This window comes from Bufo bufo, chromosome 1 (assembly GCF_905171765.1).
Source record: "Bufo bufo chromosome 1, aBufBuf1.1, whole genome shotgun sequence".
Taxonomy (NCBI): domain Eukaryota; kingdom Metazoa; phylum Chordata; class Amphibia; order Anura; family Bufonidae; genus Bufo; species Bufo bufo.
Genome location: NC_053389.1, coordinates 222,049,438 through 222,066,382, shown reverse-complemented (window position 1 = coordinate 222,066,382; position 16,945 = coordinate 222,049,438). Strand labels below are relative to the sequence as shown.

The window sequence follows — 16,945 nt, the reverse complement described above, 5'->3', positions numbered from 1 at the left end:
AGGCCCCATTCACACATCCGCAATTCTGTTCCGCATTCATTTCTATGGGGACAGACTTTGTCCTGCTCGGATCCGGAATTGCGGATCTGCACTTCCGGGTCCGCACTTCCGTTCCGCAAAAATACGGAACATGTCCTATTCTTGTCCGCAATTGCGGACAAGAAAAGGCATTTTCTATATAGTTCTGGCAATGTGCGGATCCGCAAAATGCGGAAAGCACATTGCCGGTGTCCGTGTTTTGCGGATCCGCGGATCCGCAAAACACATACGGACGTCTGAATGGAGCCTTACAGGGGGGTGATCAATGACAGAGGGGTGATCAGGGAGTCTATATGGGGTGATCAGGGGTTAATAAGGGGTTAATAAGTGACAGGGGGGGTGTAGTATAGTGTGGTGCTTGGTGCTACTTACAGAGCTGCCTGTGTCCTCTGGTGGTCGATCCAAGCAAAAGGGACCACCAGAGGACCAAGTAGCAGGTATATCAGACGCTGTTAACAAAACAGCGTCTAATATACCTTTCTGATGTTAAAAAAAATGATCGCCGCTGGCAGGCTGTAGATCAACTCGTTTACCTTGCGCTCCTGTGAGCGCGCGTTCACAGGAAATCTCGTGTCTCGCGAGATGATGCGTAGATGTGTCGAGGAGGAATAACCCGGCCTCCCGCAGGACGCATCCCTGCGTTAGGCGATCGGGAGGTGGTTAATTTCTACCTGGCCAAGTTGCTGGTGGTGCAGTTGCTGCTGTACTAATTCATAAAGTCTGCTGCCTTTAGGGAGCTGATGGCATGTGCTCAACCTCACTGGAAGATACCTTGTCAGCATTATTTCTCCCAAAAAGTTATCCCTGCTTTATACTCTCACGTGGCAGAGAACGTGGGATGATACCTGGAGCAGCTGTTATGGGCAGAGACAGTACATGACTTTCACAGCCTACTGGGTCAATGTTTTTTGGGGCGAGGCAGTACCCTGGCAACAAGGCCAGGTCCTTTTGAATAGGGGCCAAATCCACAAAATAGGGGGATGTATAAAGAAAGAAAAGTGTTATATTTAATGGGACAGCTGAAATAAGGTAAACAATTTGTATTTTTTTAAACTTATGACAGGTGCTCTACCTTGGTAGTGACTACAAATACAGTACCAAGAATATTATCTGTTAATTTTTATCATTCAAACCTGAATGTTTTCTTTGATCCGCTTGGGGTGGAAGCTCTTGGCCAGGACAACAACTCCGAGCTGTAGAAAATATCTTATGGCCACCTGAGCCGGGGTCTTATTAAGTTGTTTGGCAATGTTGACCAAAACAGGATCCTCAAGAACGACTGGTGAATTTTGGTCAATCCTATAAAAAATACAAGGCCATTGTCCCAAGATTCAGACTTCATGAATTATTATATGCTGAATTCAAGGTAATTTAATGTATTGAACTTTCTAAAACCCTCTGGTGAAGGAAAGCTAAATATTAAATTGAAAATTACATTTCATTCACAAACTTTTTAGTTTTCCATAAATGGATGTGTAGACTTATCAAACCACTTTTAATTCTAAGAGACTGATTAAAAATTTCTGACCGTTAGGTATACAACTCCTCTGCAGACCAATGTATCTCCTTTGGTTAGAGACCATAAATTCTGTGTAGCCTCATCCTGCAGTTCTCTACTACTCTTTTATGTACATCCAGGCGGTGTGGAATAGCACATGACTGCAGGACCCGGTGACACAGTAAGTGTAATTTTTAACCATGCAAACACATAGTTATGGATAGTAGTTGCATACCCAAAACTGGAAGAAATTTTCAATCTAGACTATTCTAAAATTTGCTTAATTTTATGAAGCTGTAGAACAATAAAATAAATGAGTTGGCAAAGCATACATATTTTTTAAACAAGTTTTCCGGGAGTACTATATTGATCACCTAACCTTAGGGGGGTACGACTCACGACACCACTGTTGATCAGACATTTGAAAGGGCCACGGTGCTTGGACAAGCACTACTACCTCCTCAGAGAAAACCAAGTACAGCGCCATCCATTGTATAGTCGCTGTACTTGAATAAGACTGAGTTGCAGATAGGCCATGTGATCAGTGAATACTGGTCTAAAAGGAGGCCTCAGTGCTCAGTGGAGTGCTGTGGCCTCTTCGAACAGATGTTCAGCCACGGTGCTTGAGTCGGAACCCCACTGATCTGATATTGATGACCTATCCTGAGAATAGGTCATCATCAATATTTTACTGCCGGAAAGCCTCTTCCTTTCCACCATAGAGTAAGACGCAAGCATTTTTGTATGTGTTCAAAACACCCCCTGCTGTAAACATCCATGATTATTTACCAGTTTTCATCCCGACTAGACCCCAGCACACTGTATCCAACTAGAACGATATCCTGAGATCGGCAGAAGTCCATGAGTTTTCTTTGATTCAGATAAATATGACATTCCACCTATAGGAGGCAGAATTTTTCCAATCAATTCAATAAGTGCAATCAAAGCTATTGTGTATTAAAACCTTCCTGTACTTTAAAGGTCTTCTCCAGGCTTTTAGTATTGATGACCTATCCTCAGGATAGGTCATCAATATTAGATAGACTGGGGTCCAACACCCGGCACCTCTGCCGATCAGCTGTATGAGGAGAAGTGCAGTGTGCTTGTGTCGTCTCCCCTCTCTTCCGGCTCTGCAGCTGCTTTCCCATAGACATACCTGCAGGAAGAGAGACGGGAGACGGCACGTGCACACTGCGAGCGCCTTCCCTTCATACAGCTGATCGGCGGAGGTGCTCGGTGTCGGTGGGATTCAAATTTTGAAAGGGTTACCTACTCAACAGTGGACATGCAGCGTCATGCCAAGTTTACATATACATACACCATATGTATGCAACACACATACACATAAATTGTAATTTTAACGACCGGATCTGGAGAACTGCAGGGAACCGGCTGAATCCCATGCCTTCCCCTGCCGATCTGATATTGATGACCTATCCTGAGGATAGGTCATCAATATTAAAAGCCCAGAGAACCCCTTTAATTGTGAGGAGGCACTACTGAGTTTCTGGTGATTCTTAGTAATTGTTCTGCAACGTTGTCATGTTCCCACATAGATACACATGACAACACATGGATGACACATGTTGTCAACAGAATCTCTCAGTTGTGCCTTCTCCAGCTTGTTTCTAGACTGAGATAGCATCACTTGAAGGTACAAGTAAAGGGACATTCCTCCTGTACATTCAGGAGTGTTCCAGTTTCCACTTTTCCACAGGATAGGTCATCAACATCGGATCGGTGCCAGTTCAACACATTGCTTGAGGTGGGAGCAATGAATGGAAGCTGAGCTGTAGTACTCTAGAAACTACACAGTGAATGGAGACTTCCATTTACTCTATAGTTTCAAGTGCCATCAGCTGCATGAAACATCAATCATTAGGGTTGTCAGACCCCCACTGATCTGATATCCTCAGGATAGGTCATCAATATCTAAGAACAAGAAAACTCCTTTAAATTTATGAAGGTATACATTGTACCTGGTTGCACACTGGCTTGTATTTCAGTCCTGGCTTGTTAAGAATAAGCTCAATTTGTCTGCGATTAAAGTTGGAAACTCCAATTGACTTCACCAGTCCAGCGTCCTTACACCTTTCCATGGCCTGGAAAGGAGACAGGAAAATTTTATTAAAGGGGTTGTTCATTTTGGTCAGTATCTGTTTGTTAGAAGGCTTCCCTGATGAAAAGCTGATTACAATTTATCCTACTGCTGGGAGTCCCAGTGATCAGCTGTAATCCGTGCCAAAATCATATGGCTAATGTCATTCCCATTATACGGCAGTGTCAAGTAATTATGAAAGAAGCGCAGCAGCCAGCGCTGAATGAGTGCTCCCCTACATTGTACTTCAGGGGTGGTTTGGCAATGTACCTCACCGGGAAAAATTCCACTTGGTTATTGCTTTTTATATGCAGCGATGTGTTACACTTGATCTTTAACACATCGCAGGCCGCAAGCCCTGTTGTGCTGAGGGCTGGTGTCTGGAGTCAGTGCCCTGCTTAGGAGTCCCCTGCCTGACTCCATAAATTGTTAGCATATGGAAAGTGTATGTGGATATCCCTGTAAATTAAACAATGTAAATATACGGGGATATCCGTATACACTATCAGATTGTTTGGGGATACCCTCAGGGATGTCAGCATAGGACTCCCAGAGCAGCAACTCCATATATGGAGTTAGCCATTTAGGGCGTTGGACAGGGGATTCCTAAGCAGGGCAGCGACTCCGCACACCAGCCCACAGCACAGCAGGGCTTTCCAACTGTAATGTGTTAAAGGGGTTTTCCCATGTCAGACAATGGGGGCTCATCGCTAGTATATGTCTGATAGGTCCGGGTCCCACCTCTGGGAAGTTGTGGAGGGCACACTACACATGCGCCCTCTATTCAAGCATGGTGTGCTCCCATTCACTACTATGGGGAGAGGGCTCGTGGTGGCCGGACCCGAGGAAACCCGGGGTCCTCCGGGCACCACCTTCTCCGCTCTATTTTAGGTGTAGGTGCGGATCCAAGAGGTGTGACCGGCACCTATCAGACAATGGGGACATATCCTAGTGATATGCCCCCATTGTCTCAGATGGGAGTACCCCTTTAAGGAGTTAGTGTAACATATCGTAGACAGCCCACTGCATACAAAAGGCAATACGATATTGATCCCAAGGGAAATTTCAGAATACCCACCGGCAATTTTTCCTGTTGAGGTACATTTCCAATCCGCCCCTGAAGTACAGTACAGTGTAGAGTGGCTCACTCATCCATAGCAGGTTGCTAACTTCTTAGGCTAGTTTCACACTGGCGTTTAATCGGTCCAGCAGGCTGTTCCACTGCCGGATCCGTACTACAGTGTTCCCCGTGTGCTGCTGGAAGCCCGCCCGACCCCATTCACTATAGAGGGGAGCGGCGTAGATCCGGCCGCAACACAGCAAACAGCCTGCCGGACCGAGTAAACGCCAGTGTGAAAGTAGCCTTAGAGTTGACATTCGGCTGCCCATTGCCATATCACTGTTGTCACCTACTGGCCAATATGTATATTGCAGTTGCAGTCCTAATAATTTTAACTCTTTAGATAGAGAAATCCAATGTCTCAGCACAGTGGCGAGCTCGGGCTATCTTTAGTTAGCACTTGCTACATCTGTAGAAGCAAGTATTCAATTCTTCTTGCAGTGCATCCACAAGAGAAATTAAATATTTCTCACTTCTCCCTGAAATTAATATTCTTACTGTGTAACGCATGGACATGCCAAGTTCTCCACTTTGAAAGACTCTCTGTAGCCACCCTCTGCTCAGGTTAATAGATGAAGGACCTTAAGAAGAGACTCTCAACTAACACTGATTTCTACAGCTACTAACCCTGAGAATTTATCATCTAATCCAACCATGAAAGACAGAGAAATAAGCCAAAGAAAAAGTAGGGGGGAAAAGATACTCACCTCCCATGTGTCTCGTATGTCTGTATTGTGAAAAATGAGTTGGCCATTTTCATCTATAGGAAATGGATCGTCACCAGGCTGCAATAGAAAAGAAGGCAACACCCTGATGATTTGAGGTCTAGGGTTCTGAAAGTTGTTATCTGATAGATATTAGATGTAGCACATAACCCTACCCTATTATACAGGGCAAATCCTTGTAATGATAGCCAGAATACCCCTAAAACCAATACCAGCCAGTTCCCATAACCAGTGTCATTGTGTCCCCATTAATAGTGTCAGATAGTAAGCCCTCAATAAGATTACTAGCCACAGTTCCTCCAAAAATTGAGCATGCCCTATAAATACTGTCTGCCAGAATGCATCCTCATAAATAGTGCCAACCTGAGCATGCCCACATATGCAAGGCCGGTCAGAAAGTGTCCCTATAGACAGTAACAAACAGAAATTTAGATTCCATGCTCTGGAGTACTATTTAAACATTTGTTTCTACTAGAGGTATACATAGAATAAAGATCTGGTATAAGTACTGCCACAAAAGAGCAAATTTAGTCATGGCTAGATGTTAATTCAAAGCCCAGGATTTCAGTCCGTTACTCCAGCTCTGTATCTAAAAACCTGGAAAAGAGCACATACCCTGCCTGCACCACCCTCGGTACGCCCATGTACTTCAATATAAATTAAAGAGGAAATTCTTTTTTAAACACAAGTGGGGTCATTTATCAAACTGGTGTAAAGTAGAACTGGCTGAATTGCCCATAACAACCAATCAGATTCCACCTTTCATTTTGGACAGCTCCTTTGGAAAATGAAAGGAGGAATCTGATTGGTTGCTATGGGCAACCAAGCCAGTTGTACGTATACCAGTTTGATAAATGATCTCAAAGGTTTCTTGTCTGAATGACCAACCAGAAATCCAGGCCATTTTTTTTTTTCCCTCTTGCTGTTTCATCGGTCATAACTTTTATTATAAACTTTTATGCCTTTCCCTTATAGTATGTATATACACTGCTCAAAAAAATAAAGGGAACACAAAAATAACACATCCTAGATCTGAATTAATTTAATATTCTTCTGAAATACTTTGTTCTTTACATAGTTGAATGTGCTGACAACAAAATCACACAAAAATTAAAAAATGGAAGTCAAATTTTTCAACCCATGGAGGTCTGGATTTGGAGTCACCCTCAAAATTAAAGTGGAAAAACACACTACAGGCTGATCCAACTTTGATGTAATGTCCTTAAAACAAGTCAAAATGAGGCTCAGTAGTGTGTGTGGCCTCCACGTGCCTGTATGACCTCCCTACAACGCCTGTGCATGCTCCTGATGAGGTGGCGGACGGTCTCCTGAGGGATCTCTTCCCAGACCTGGACTAAAGCATCTGCCAACTCCTGGACAGTCTGTGGTGCAACGTGACGTTGGTGGATAGAGCGAGACATGATGTCCCAGATGTGCTCAATTGGATTCAGGTCTGGGGAACGGGCGGGCCAGTCCATAGCATCAATGCCTTCGTCTTGCAGGAACTGCTGACACACTCCAGCCACATGAGGTCTAGCATTGTCTTGCATTAGGAGGAACCCAGGGCCAACCGCACCAGCATATGGTCTCACAAGGGGTCTGAGGATCTCATCTCGGTACCTAATGGCAGTCAGGCTACCTCTGGCGAGCACATGGAGGGCTGTGCAGCCCTCCAAAGAAATGCCACCCCACACCATTACTGACCCAATGCCAAACCGGTCATGCTGGAGGATGTTGCAGGCAGCAGAGCGTTCTCCACGGCGTCTCAAGACTCTGTCACGTCTGTCACATGTGCTCAGTGTGAACCTGCTTTCATCTGTGAAGAGCACAGGGCGCCAGTGGCGAATTTGCCAATATTGGTGTTCTCTGGAAAATGCCAAACGTCCTGCACGGTGTTGGGCTGTAAGCACAACCCCCACCTGTGGACGTTGGGCCCTCATTTCACCCTCATGGAGTCTGTTTCTGACCGTTTGAGCAGACACATGCACATTTGTGGCCTGCTGGAGGTCATTTTGCAGGGCTCTGGCAGTGCTCCTCCTGTTCCTCCTTGCACAAAGGCGGAGGTAGCGGTCCTGCTGCTGGGTTGTTACCCTCCTACGGCCTCCTCCACGTCTCCTTATGTACTGGCCTTTCTCCTGGTAGCACCTCCATTCTCTGGACACTACGCTGACAGACACAGCAAACCTTCTTGCCACAGCTCGCATTGATGTGCCATCCTGGATAAGCTGCACTACCTGAGCCACTTGTGTGGGTTGTAGACTCCGTCTCATGCTACCACTAGAGTGAAAGCACCGCCAGCATTCAAAATTGACCAAAACATCAGCCAGGAAGCATAGGAACTGAGAAGTGATCTGTGGTCACCACCTGCAGAACCACTCCTTTATTGGGGGTGTCTTGCTAATTGCCTATAATTTCCACCTGTTGTCTATCCCATTTGCACAACAGCATGTGAAATTGATTGTCACTCAGTGTTGCTTCCTAAGTGGACAGTTTGATTTCACAGAAGTGTGATTGACTTGGAGTTACATTGTGTTGTTTAAGTGTTCCCTTTATTTTTTTGAGCAGTGTATATACAGTACAGACCAAAAGTTTGGACACACCTTCTCATTCAAAGAGTTTTCATTATTTTCATGACTATGAAGGCATCAAAACTATGAATTAACACATGTGGAATTATATACATAACAAACAAGTGTGAAACAACAGAAAATATGTCATATTCTAGGTGCAGCACGCCAGACCTGCAGGGTATTGCGAAGTGAGGTCATGGTTATGGGCAATCGAGGGTTACTCACTGTATTGGAGGAGAACCCTGGGCAGGCATGCGGCAGTGAAGGAGAGGTAGACACAAAGTTCCTCTGGGGCACACTCCGTATGTAGGGACCAGGCCTGATGGTGGATGAGGTGCCCTGGATGTTACAGGTATTTTGAGTGCCTGAAGCAAGGTCCCTTTTGGAATCGTGACGCCAGTGCCTGTAACGGTGGCACACCGATTTATAGGAGGAATAAGTGAGGTACACAGGTGGTATAGTGAACCAAACGTTGCTTTACTTAAACAGTCCAACTTTGTACATAAAGATGGTAATGCAGTCCCTTATATCAAGTGCTTCACAAGCAGGCTTCAATACAAATACTGGCAGGTATAATTCTGTGCAAGATACTCAGAGGGTAATCCACAACACACTCAGAATCAGGTTGTACCTTTCCTCAGAAATAGTGTACGCTGTTCTTTAGAACTCCTGTCTGGTTTCAATCCCAAGGCCCGGATGCCTAAATGCTGGCTTAAATCCTTGGTAAAATATATCTTCCTCCCGTATGGATTCTTGCTCTCACTCTACAGTTCCTCTGCCCATTAGCTTACTTATCTTAGCTGGTTGCACTGTCTCTGCTTGACTTGAGGGTAACTGCAGGTTTTCTCCCAGGAGGTTCTGTCCTACAACTGGGGTGACTTCTGAGCTAACTGAGGCTCACTTGAACTACAGGCAGGCTAGGATTCTTCACTAGCCTCCTGGTCGTAGCTAGCAGCCGGGGCTATCAAGCTGCATGTCAGGAGGAGGTCCGCAGCTTATCTCTGGCTGGTGCCTTCTGACTTCTGTCTCCACAGACTCCTGACTATGAACTCCCCCTCCCTGTCTAGGCCTGGACATTTATACTAGGGGCTCCCTATCTCCCTCTAGCGTCTAGGATGCCTAACTGTACCCTAATAGGCCTGCTTACACATAACACAGGGGAAACATTGCATATAAAAACACATAGAAAATACATTACATGCCTGGTTAAATATAAGATCACTGTCCCTTGTGAGTAGAAGTAACACGCTAACCAATTGATCCTTGTGTAGTGCCCACGCCTATCTAGTGGGACACTACATAGGTTCTTCAAAGTAGCCCCCTTTTGCTTTGATTACTGCTTTGCACACTCTTGGCATTCTCTTGATGAGCTTCAAGAGGTAGTCCCCTGAATTGGTCTTTCAACAGTCTTGAAGGAGTTCCCAGAGATGCTTGCACTTGTTGGCCCTTTTGCCTTCACTCTGCAGTCCAGCTCACCCCAAACCATCTCGATTGGGTTCAGGTCCGGTGACTGTGGAGACCAGGTCATTTGGCGCAGCACCCCATCACTCTCCTTCATGGTCAAATAGCCCTTACTTTCAAAGTTTTCCCAATTTTTCGGCTGACTGACTGACCTTCATTTCTTAAAGTAATGATGGCCACTCGTTTTTCTTTACTTAGCGGCTTTTTTCTTGCCATAATACAAATTCAGTCTATTCAGTAGGACTATCAGCTGTGTATCCACCTGACTTCTCCTCAACGCAACTGATGGTCCCAACCCCATTTATAAGGCAAGAAATCCCACTTATTAAACCTGACAGGGCACACCTGTGAAGTGAAAACCATTTCAGGGGACTACCTCTTGAAGCTCATCAAGAGAATGCCAAGAGTGTGCAAAGCAGTAATCAAAGCAAAAGGTGGCTACTTTGAAGAACCTAGAATATGACATATTTTCAGTTGTTTCACACTTGTTTGTTATGTATATAATTCCACATGTATTAATTCATAGTTTTGATGCCTTCAGTGGGAATCTACAATTTTCATAGTCATGAAAATAAAGAAAACTCTTTGAATGAGAAGGTGTGTCCAAACTTTTGGTCTGTACTGTATATATATATATATATATATATATATATACTAAACAATCAAAGGGAACCTGCGCTTCCTTCTTTAATAGAACAAAGTGTAATATACGGTGCACTGAGTAACACTCCTAGGAGTGTGCCGCTGCAGGTTTATACTAGGGAAAATGCCTAAACCCTACAACAAATGAGAAGAATCAAAAAAACAATATGATAAACCACGCTGGCTATCCAGTGTGAATCTACAGGTTATGTGTCTGGAACAGGGTATGTATGCTATGAACTTGCCTTACTACCGCTGGCTGTTGGGGATTCCTTATAGAGCTTCCTGATGCTTGTGTTCAGGGATAGTGGTGACGGCTGTGTCTTCAGGTTTCCACTTTCAAACGCGCGCGGTCCCGGCCGGTGACTCGTGCGCGTGAGGGAAACCCAGGCTGATGATCAAGGAGGACGCTGCTTCCGTGTGACGTCACACTGAGTATCCTTACTCAGTGTGACGTCACACGGAAGCAGCGTCCTCCTTGATCATCAGCCTGGGTTTCCCTCACGCGCACGAGTCACCGGCCGGGACCGCGCGCGTTTGAAAGTGGAAACCTGAAGACACAGCCGTCACCACTATCCCTGAACACAAGCATCAGGAAGCTCTGTAAGGAATCCCCAACAGCCAGCGGTAGTAAGGCAAGTTCATAGCATACATACCCTGTTCCAGACACATAACCTGTAGATTCACACTGGATAGCCAGCGCGGTTTATCATATTGTTTTTTTATATATATATACTATATATTATAAAGGAAAGGCAGAAATGTTTTTCCTTACTTTTATATTTATATGCTGCTTGCCATTACCAAAAATGATTTATAGTAAGGGTTGTAATGGTGAACTACAATATGGGCAGTTTGGATAGGTGCCCTGGTTCTGAGGCTACTGAAATGCCCATGGCCACTCAAAATACTCAAAGACAAAATGTATGTTGCAGTTTTGCTGCAAATACCTAAAGATGCTACAAAGCTGCATTGTGCATTGGTCCAAAGGATCTACAGAAGGACCTGTACATGGCCACATGACCTCTGCAGGTCCTCAACCCACAAGGGAAAGCAGCAAGACAGAGGTGGAGATTGTTAGCTGCATACAGTAAGTTTATGGGGTCAAAACTAGGCTTGCTATTTAGGGGGTCTTGGGATTATATAGGGGGCCTTGAACTGGTCTGGTTGGAATTGAGTGGATCTGCCAAGGGTCTGTATTTAGAGGGTCTGATTTAGAGGCTTTGGTTTGGGGGTCTGTATTAGGTGGACTGAGGGCTGTAATAGTTTAGGGTTATTTAGGGGACCCTTCTGTCCTCTTTGGTCTGAATTTATTTAGGGTGTCTAGATCTGTATTTAAAGTATATGGTTTGGGGGGTCTATATTTATTTGGGTGACATATTCTAGTGTCTTTCTTTGCTTTGGGGGGTCTGGGGGTTACAATAGTTAAAGATTAGTGATGAGCGGCATAGGCAATATTTGTTTTCGCAATATTTCGCAAATTTTTCGCATAATATTCGCAATAAATTTGCGAATTCTAGAATTCGTGATCTCCAGTCATTATTTTCGCGATTGCGCAAATCGCCACTAATGATGCGCATATTTTTTGCACAATACATGCAACTTCACATTTTATCAGGTCTGAGTAGATATTACTGATTGGTGCGCTAAGTATTGTTGTGACATCACAGCACTATGTCTGTAGCATGTATGTATGGACAGCAGAGAAACAGTAATTCCTATCACACTACCTAACACCCTGCACTGGAACCTATCAGCTACACTACATCGCTATCTAACCTACACTGACTATCTCCCACTAACTATCTGTATTATATATATATATATATATATATATATATATATATAAGCTAACTAACTAAATATCTAATGTAATTAAACAGTAAAGCAGAGAGCACAGCAATGACACTGCTGTCTCTCTCAGAACTGCAAAAAAAACAGCAGTAAATGGCTGCTGGGGAGGTTCTTATATAGTAAAGGGGTAGGAAACTTTCCTATTGGCCCACAAGCAAGAAAGGAGGTTACTGATGGAAAAAAAAATATCTAGAATATTCACGATTACGAATATATAGCACTATAGTCTACATATTCGCGAATTCTCGAAGTGCCGATGTTCGCGATAAAAATTTGCGACTAGAATATTCGTGATGAACACTAGTGAAGATAAAATCTACATAACAAGGACACTCACTGGTAACAAACTTACTACAAGCAACTAGCTATAAAAGTCCTAGAAAGGATTTCATAACGCAATCATATAAAAGCCAAATTCCACAGAATCCCTGAGAAAGCATGTGGCGAAACGCATGTTGGAGGGTGAGGTGGAGGACATCCAGATATAGATATGGCTAATCTGGGTCAGTATGGTCACTGTTGGAAAATTATTGTCAGGCTTTGGAGTGCATACAGTCTCAATTTATTTACCACATTTGTGCTAAATTTAGTTGAACAACACTTTATTACAGGTGTGTCAGTGTATACTGCTAAAACATTTTCTTTATTGTGGCCAATATATATTGTAATAAAATACAGTTATGAACATGACTAATCCGGGTCAGTATGGTCACTATTTGTGATTTATGGTGGGATTTGAAGTGCATACAGTCTCAATTTATTTACCATATTTTGGCTAAATTTAGCTGGAAAGCATTTTATCATTGGTGTGCCAGCATATACTGCTGCAACATTGTATTCACTGCAGTCTGAACAGCACTTTATTATAGGTTCGTCAGCAAATACTGCTCCATTATTCTCATAAAATTTATCTGAACAGCACTTCAATATAGGGGTGTCAGTATACACTGTTACAAAAGTTTCATCTGAACATCACTTTATTACAGGTGTGTAATAAAGTGATGCTAAATATTTAATTCAATGTGGCCATGTTATATATGTATTGTAATTAAATACAAATGAATTAAATTTCATGACAATTCTGGGTAAGTACAGTCATTGTAGGAAGTTTATTGTGGTGCTTTGGAGTCCAGACAGTTTCTCTTTACCATACGAATATTATTTGTCTAAAATGGAGCTGAACAGCACTCTATTATAAGTGTGTTAGTGTATACTGCTACAACATTATATTCATAGTGGTCACGTGACCACATGGGTGACAGGTCACTGCTGCAGCCAGTGATTAGCTGCAGCAGTCACGTGAGCTCCGTTAACAGGATGTTGATTCCAAGAGACCCGGGACCTGCGGAGAACAATTGCACAAGCCCTCTAAAGGGGTCATAAATTATTGTACGCTTGTATTTCAAGTTTTATATTAACACCTTCATTTCCAGAGGATTGTGAATAATGAACAGGTCCATGTATTCCAGCTGTAGGTTTTGCAGGGACCTTTCCAAGGCTGGTCGAACAAGATCAGGGGTTTGGAATGTGCTCCAGAGCTGGTGGAAAGAAGATAAATTAGCTTCATTAGTATAAGTATATCCTGCTAAAATCCAATTTCCTGTAAAACTCTTAAAATCGTTATTGAACTTCTTTTTACTTAATCCTGTTGAAGGGACAGCCTGTCACCAATTACACTAATGCTCCCAAGGGGCTTGTCACCAAGCCTTCCCAGATTAGCTAATGGTAAGACCTGTCCGTTTACTGTACGTAGTGATGCTAGAGAGGCAAAATATCAGTGCATGGCCCGCCTGCCATTTGTCCATGGTAGATTACAATTTGGGTTGGCTATCCCGCCCTGATGTTTTGACCAGTGCCCACGTTTGAATACTGCATCAGGGTAGTAGGCTACAAGTCTTTAGGCCGGAAGCCCTTAGGGCTGTAGATGAGCACAATGCCATCATTGCAACTGCCTGCGTCTGGACTGACCACCCACTCTGAGAACTGGCAACATAGGCCTCAGGCCTGCATTACAGACGGTGGGAGTGAGGTCAGTAAACCTTTTTTTTTTACTTTTTTTTCTTTTTTTTCACTACTGGAGGCAATGGGCTCTACTGGGAGCAATAAGCACTACTGTGAGCACATAACTACTGGGAAGACATAACTACTAAAGGCGCTACAGGGGGCAGTGTAACTACTGTATTGTATAGGGGGCATTATAAATGCTGAGAGTACTTTAGGGGGTGGATGATGGAAAATTGAAGAAAATAAGACGTCTGTGTGGTAAACTTTGCAGAGCTGAGACGTGGCTGAAATATGGCGGCCTGCTTCCAGTGGAGAAGGTGAGAATAGAAAACATCTACATCAGAGGAGACGTCACTGGATGTAAGAGGTATGTGGTGCTGTATTATCCCATATGTATGATGGTGCGGAACTTTATCACCATCTAAATATGTCTTTAGCATTATGGCTGGAAGGGAGGGAAATACTGTGCAGTACATTTTATTTTTCTCGTGGGGCTTAAGCTTGACGAACAGCCCCTGTTCAGGAACCTGGGAAAGCTTTGATATAACTTAAAATATTCCCCCTAGCTATCACTGTTTGTCAATGGTAAAGAAAAATATTAATAGAACTGTAATAAGGCAATGGAACAGCATTGGGAATGACACCAAACGCACTTGGAAACTGACACTTGTGGGCAGGGTGTACTTAAAGGGGTTGTCCCGTGAAAAATATTCCACAGTTTTCAAACCAGCACCTAGATCTGAATACTTTTGTATTAAATGTAAATAAAAATTTAGCATAGCCACTGAGTTATTTAATTAAATGTATAGAGCCACCTGCTCTTTGATTTTTTTCTTATTTCTTTGTCCTGCTCACTGAGATGGCCGCACATGCTCAGTTTCATCCTTCAACTGTCTCCTGAGCTGTGATAGGGAGAGCATGGACACGCCCCCTTAGCTGCAGCAGAGAAAGACACTCCCATTGAGCTGTCAGCTTGATATAAATCTGGCAGAGCAATGAATGGGGAGATCTCAGGACCCATGTGGGGTACAGGGCTGGTTCTAGCTTTGTTAGAAAGAGATTGTCATGTACTATATGATGTCTAATTTTCATGTTTTACATTAGTCATGTGATAACCCCTTTAAGCCCACCAGGACTGGCCAATTAAGGGCACAGCTTACATAAGCAGCAAAAGAAGGAACCCCAAAATAGAGGTGGGGAGGTAAAACATATCGTAACTTTTACTAAATAATAATATTAAAATGCACGCTGCACCAATATGACAAACACAAACAATTAATTGTATGGGCTACAATACCAATAAAATTTCCCAACTATGGGACACCACTTCGTCTCTGGTCCAAAAAAAATAATGGAACATTCTTACCAGTCCTGTAGTATATCTGCAAGATGGTTCCAATATGAAAAAGAATGGTCCCAGAACTATTATCCCTATATGTCCCTAGATGCAAAGGCAATGACCTAGGAATTCCCTACCTATCTATACAGAGCACTCACCCTGAAAGGGGCGACCCAGTCTGGATACCTGACCCTATACCCGGGCAGTATCCCTGCTATAGACCCTAATAAAGTCCCGACGTGCCACAGCCAACATAAGCCTCTCCCATTTCCAGCCCAGGACAGTCCGAATTTGCTGTAGTCAAGAACATGCACTTGGTTAAGTGAATAACAAGCACTTCATCATTACCTTCCCAGTGTAAAATAAATCTTCTCTTTTCACCATCCCATTGGCAATTTCTTCTCGCATAGCTCGCCCAACATCTGCCTCATTCCCATAAACATAGGCACAGTCAATCTGCCGATATCCAACCTCAATAGCTACCTTAGTTGCCTCCTCCGCCAAAATCTTGGGAAACTCAAAGAAATAAAAAGAAATCCCACATTGTCACAAAGTTTTTTTTTTTATCAAGAGGTTTAATAAAATGAAGTTATACAAAAAAAAATGCAAGATTATTAAAAGTTATAAATTATCAGGTAATCACAGAAAAAATGGATTATATTATGTTATAAAATGATATCCTAAAAGCACAATATCTATGTATGATTTTTATACTGGTGAGATAGCAAAAATAATGAAAATGAAATTTTCAATGTAATTTAAAATACCTGGTTTACTGAAAAATGGGTATTCCGGTAATTTAATCACTTAACCACTTGATAGGTGACAACTGCTAGATCAGAGGGGATCCAGCTTCTGGCCACTGATATATGGTCCTGTGTCCCCTGTTTGAATGGAGGGGTGACTGGCATGTGTGCTGCCATTTCATTCAGAGTTTATGAGACTAATGTTAAAAAATTTATGAAGCCTTAAAAAATATTTTAATTCTACTGAAATTAAATGTTTCTGAAATGTTTTTGGAAAAGGAAGATACATTTCATGAAAAAATGTTTTCCCTACTCAATATGTTGTAATATATTAAGATAAGCATGATAATAATATAATGATAAAACTAATAAAATAAATACAATAATTACGATTGAAAAGATAATGGCTGCATTATAATAGCTACAATATAACAAGTAAAATAATTGTTTCAATAATATTAGTAATAATAACAAGATACACAGAAATTAAGAATCTTAAATTATTCACTTACTTTTTCTGGGGCATAGGTGCCAAATCCGATCACCGGAATTTTGTGTCCATCATTCATGATCATGTAGGACTGAGCACAAAGATCCATTTTTGTTGTATCTTCTTAGAAATGTGAGCAGCCTTGGTAGGTTAGCAGCTTTTCATACAGTTATGTCCCTCCCACCTGCTTTCTCATGAATACAAGAAAGTCTGTATTTGACACAATTTGACACATTTTTTATTTATTTTTTGTGACAATTTTTACCCCTTCTGTGGCATGACAGGTTTCTGTATAACCCCTTCAGGGCACAGACAATTTTCACCTTCAGGACCCAGCCTAATTTAGCAAATCTGACATG

The 16,945-nt window shown here is 42.8% G+C and overlaps 1 protein-coding gene across 2 annotated transcripts; it reads right to left on the bottom strand.

Moving 5' to 3' along the window:
• Nucleotides 1-1,166: 1,166 nt before the first annotated feature.
• LOC120986929 (aldo-keto reductase family 1 member C23-like protein) lies at nucleotides 1,167-16,695 on the bottom strand. Of its 2 annotated transcripts, XM_040415613.1 has the most exons (7): nucleotides 16,609-16,695; nucleotides 15,699-15,866; nucleotides 13,429-13,545; nucleotides 5,463-5,540; nucleotides 3,517-3,639; nucleotides 2,327-2,436; nucleotides 1,167-1,338 (listed from the first exon to the last, which is right to left on the bottom strand). In XM_040415613.1, the coding sequence occupies exons 1-7, from the start codon at nucleotides 16,693-16,695 to the stop codon at nucleotides 1,167-1,169; spliced, it is 855 nt and encodes a 284-aa protein (XP_040271547.1). The 2 variants fall into 2 exon arrangements, with proteins under 2 accessions (XP_040271547.1, XP_040271548.1); XM_040415614.1 differs by lacking the exon at nucleotides 5,463-5,540.
• Between the last annotated feature and the right edge of the window lie 250 nt (nucleotides 16,696-16,945).

Coding starts and splice junctions, on each gene's coding strand:
- LOC120986929 (XM_040415613.1), bottom strand. CDS start 16,695: ATGGATCTTTGTGCTCAGTCCTACATGATCATGAATGATGGACACAAA. Junction 15,867..16,608: donor GCACCTATGCCCCAGAAAAA/GTAAGTGAATAA, acceptor TATTTCTTTGAG/TTTCCCAAGATTTTGGCGGA. Junction 3,640..5,462: donor ACATACGAGACACATGGGAG/GTGAGTATCTTT, acceptor TCTCCTTTCCAG/GCCATGGAAAGGTGTAAGGA.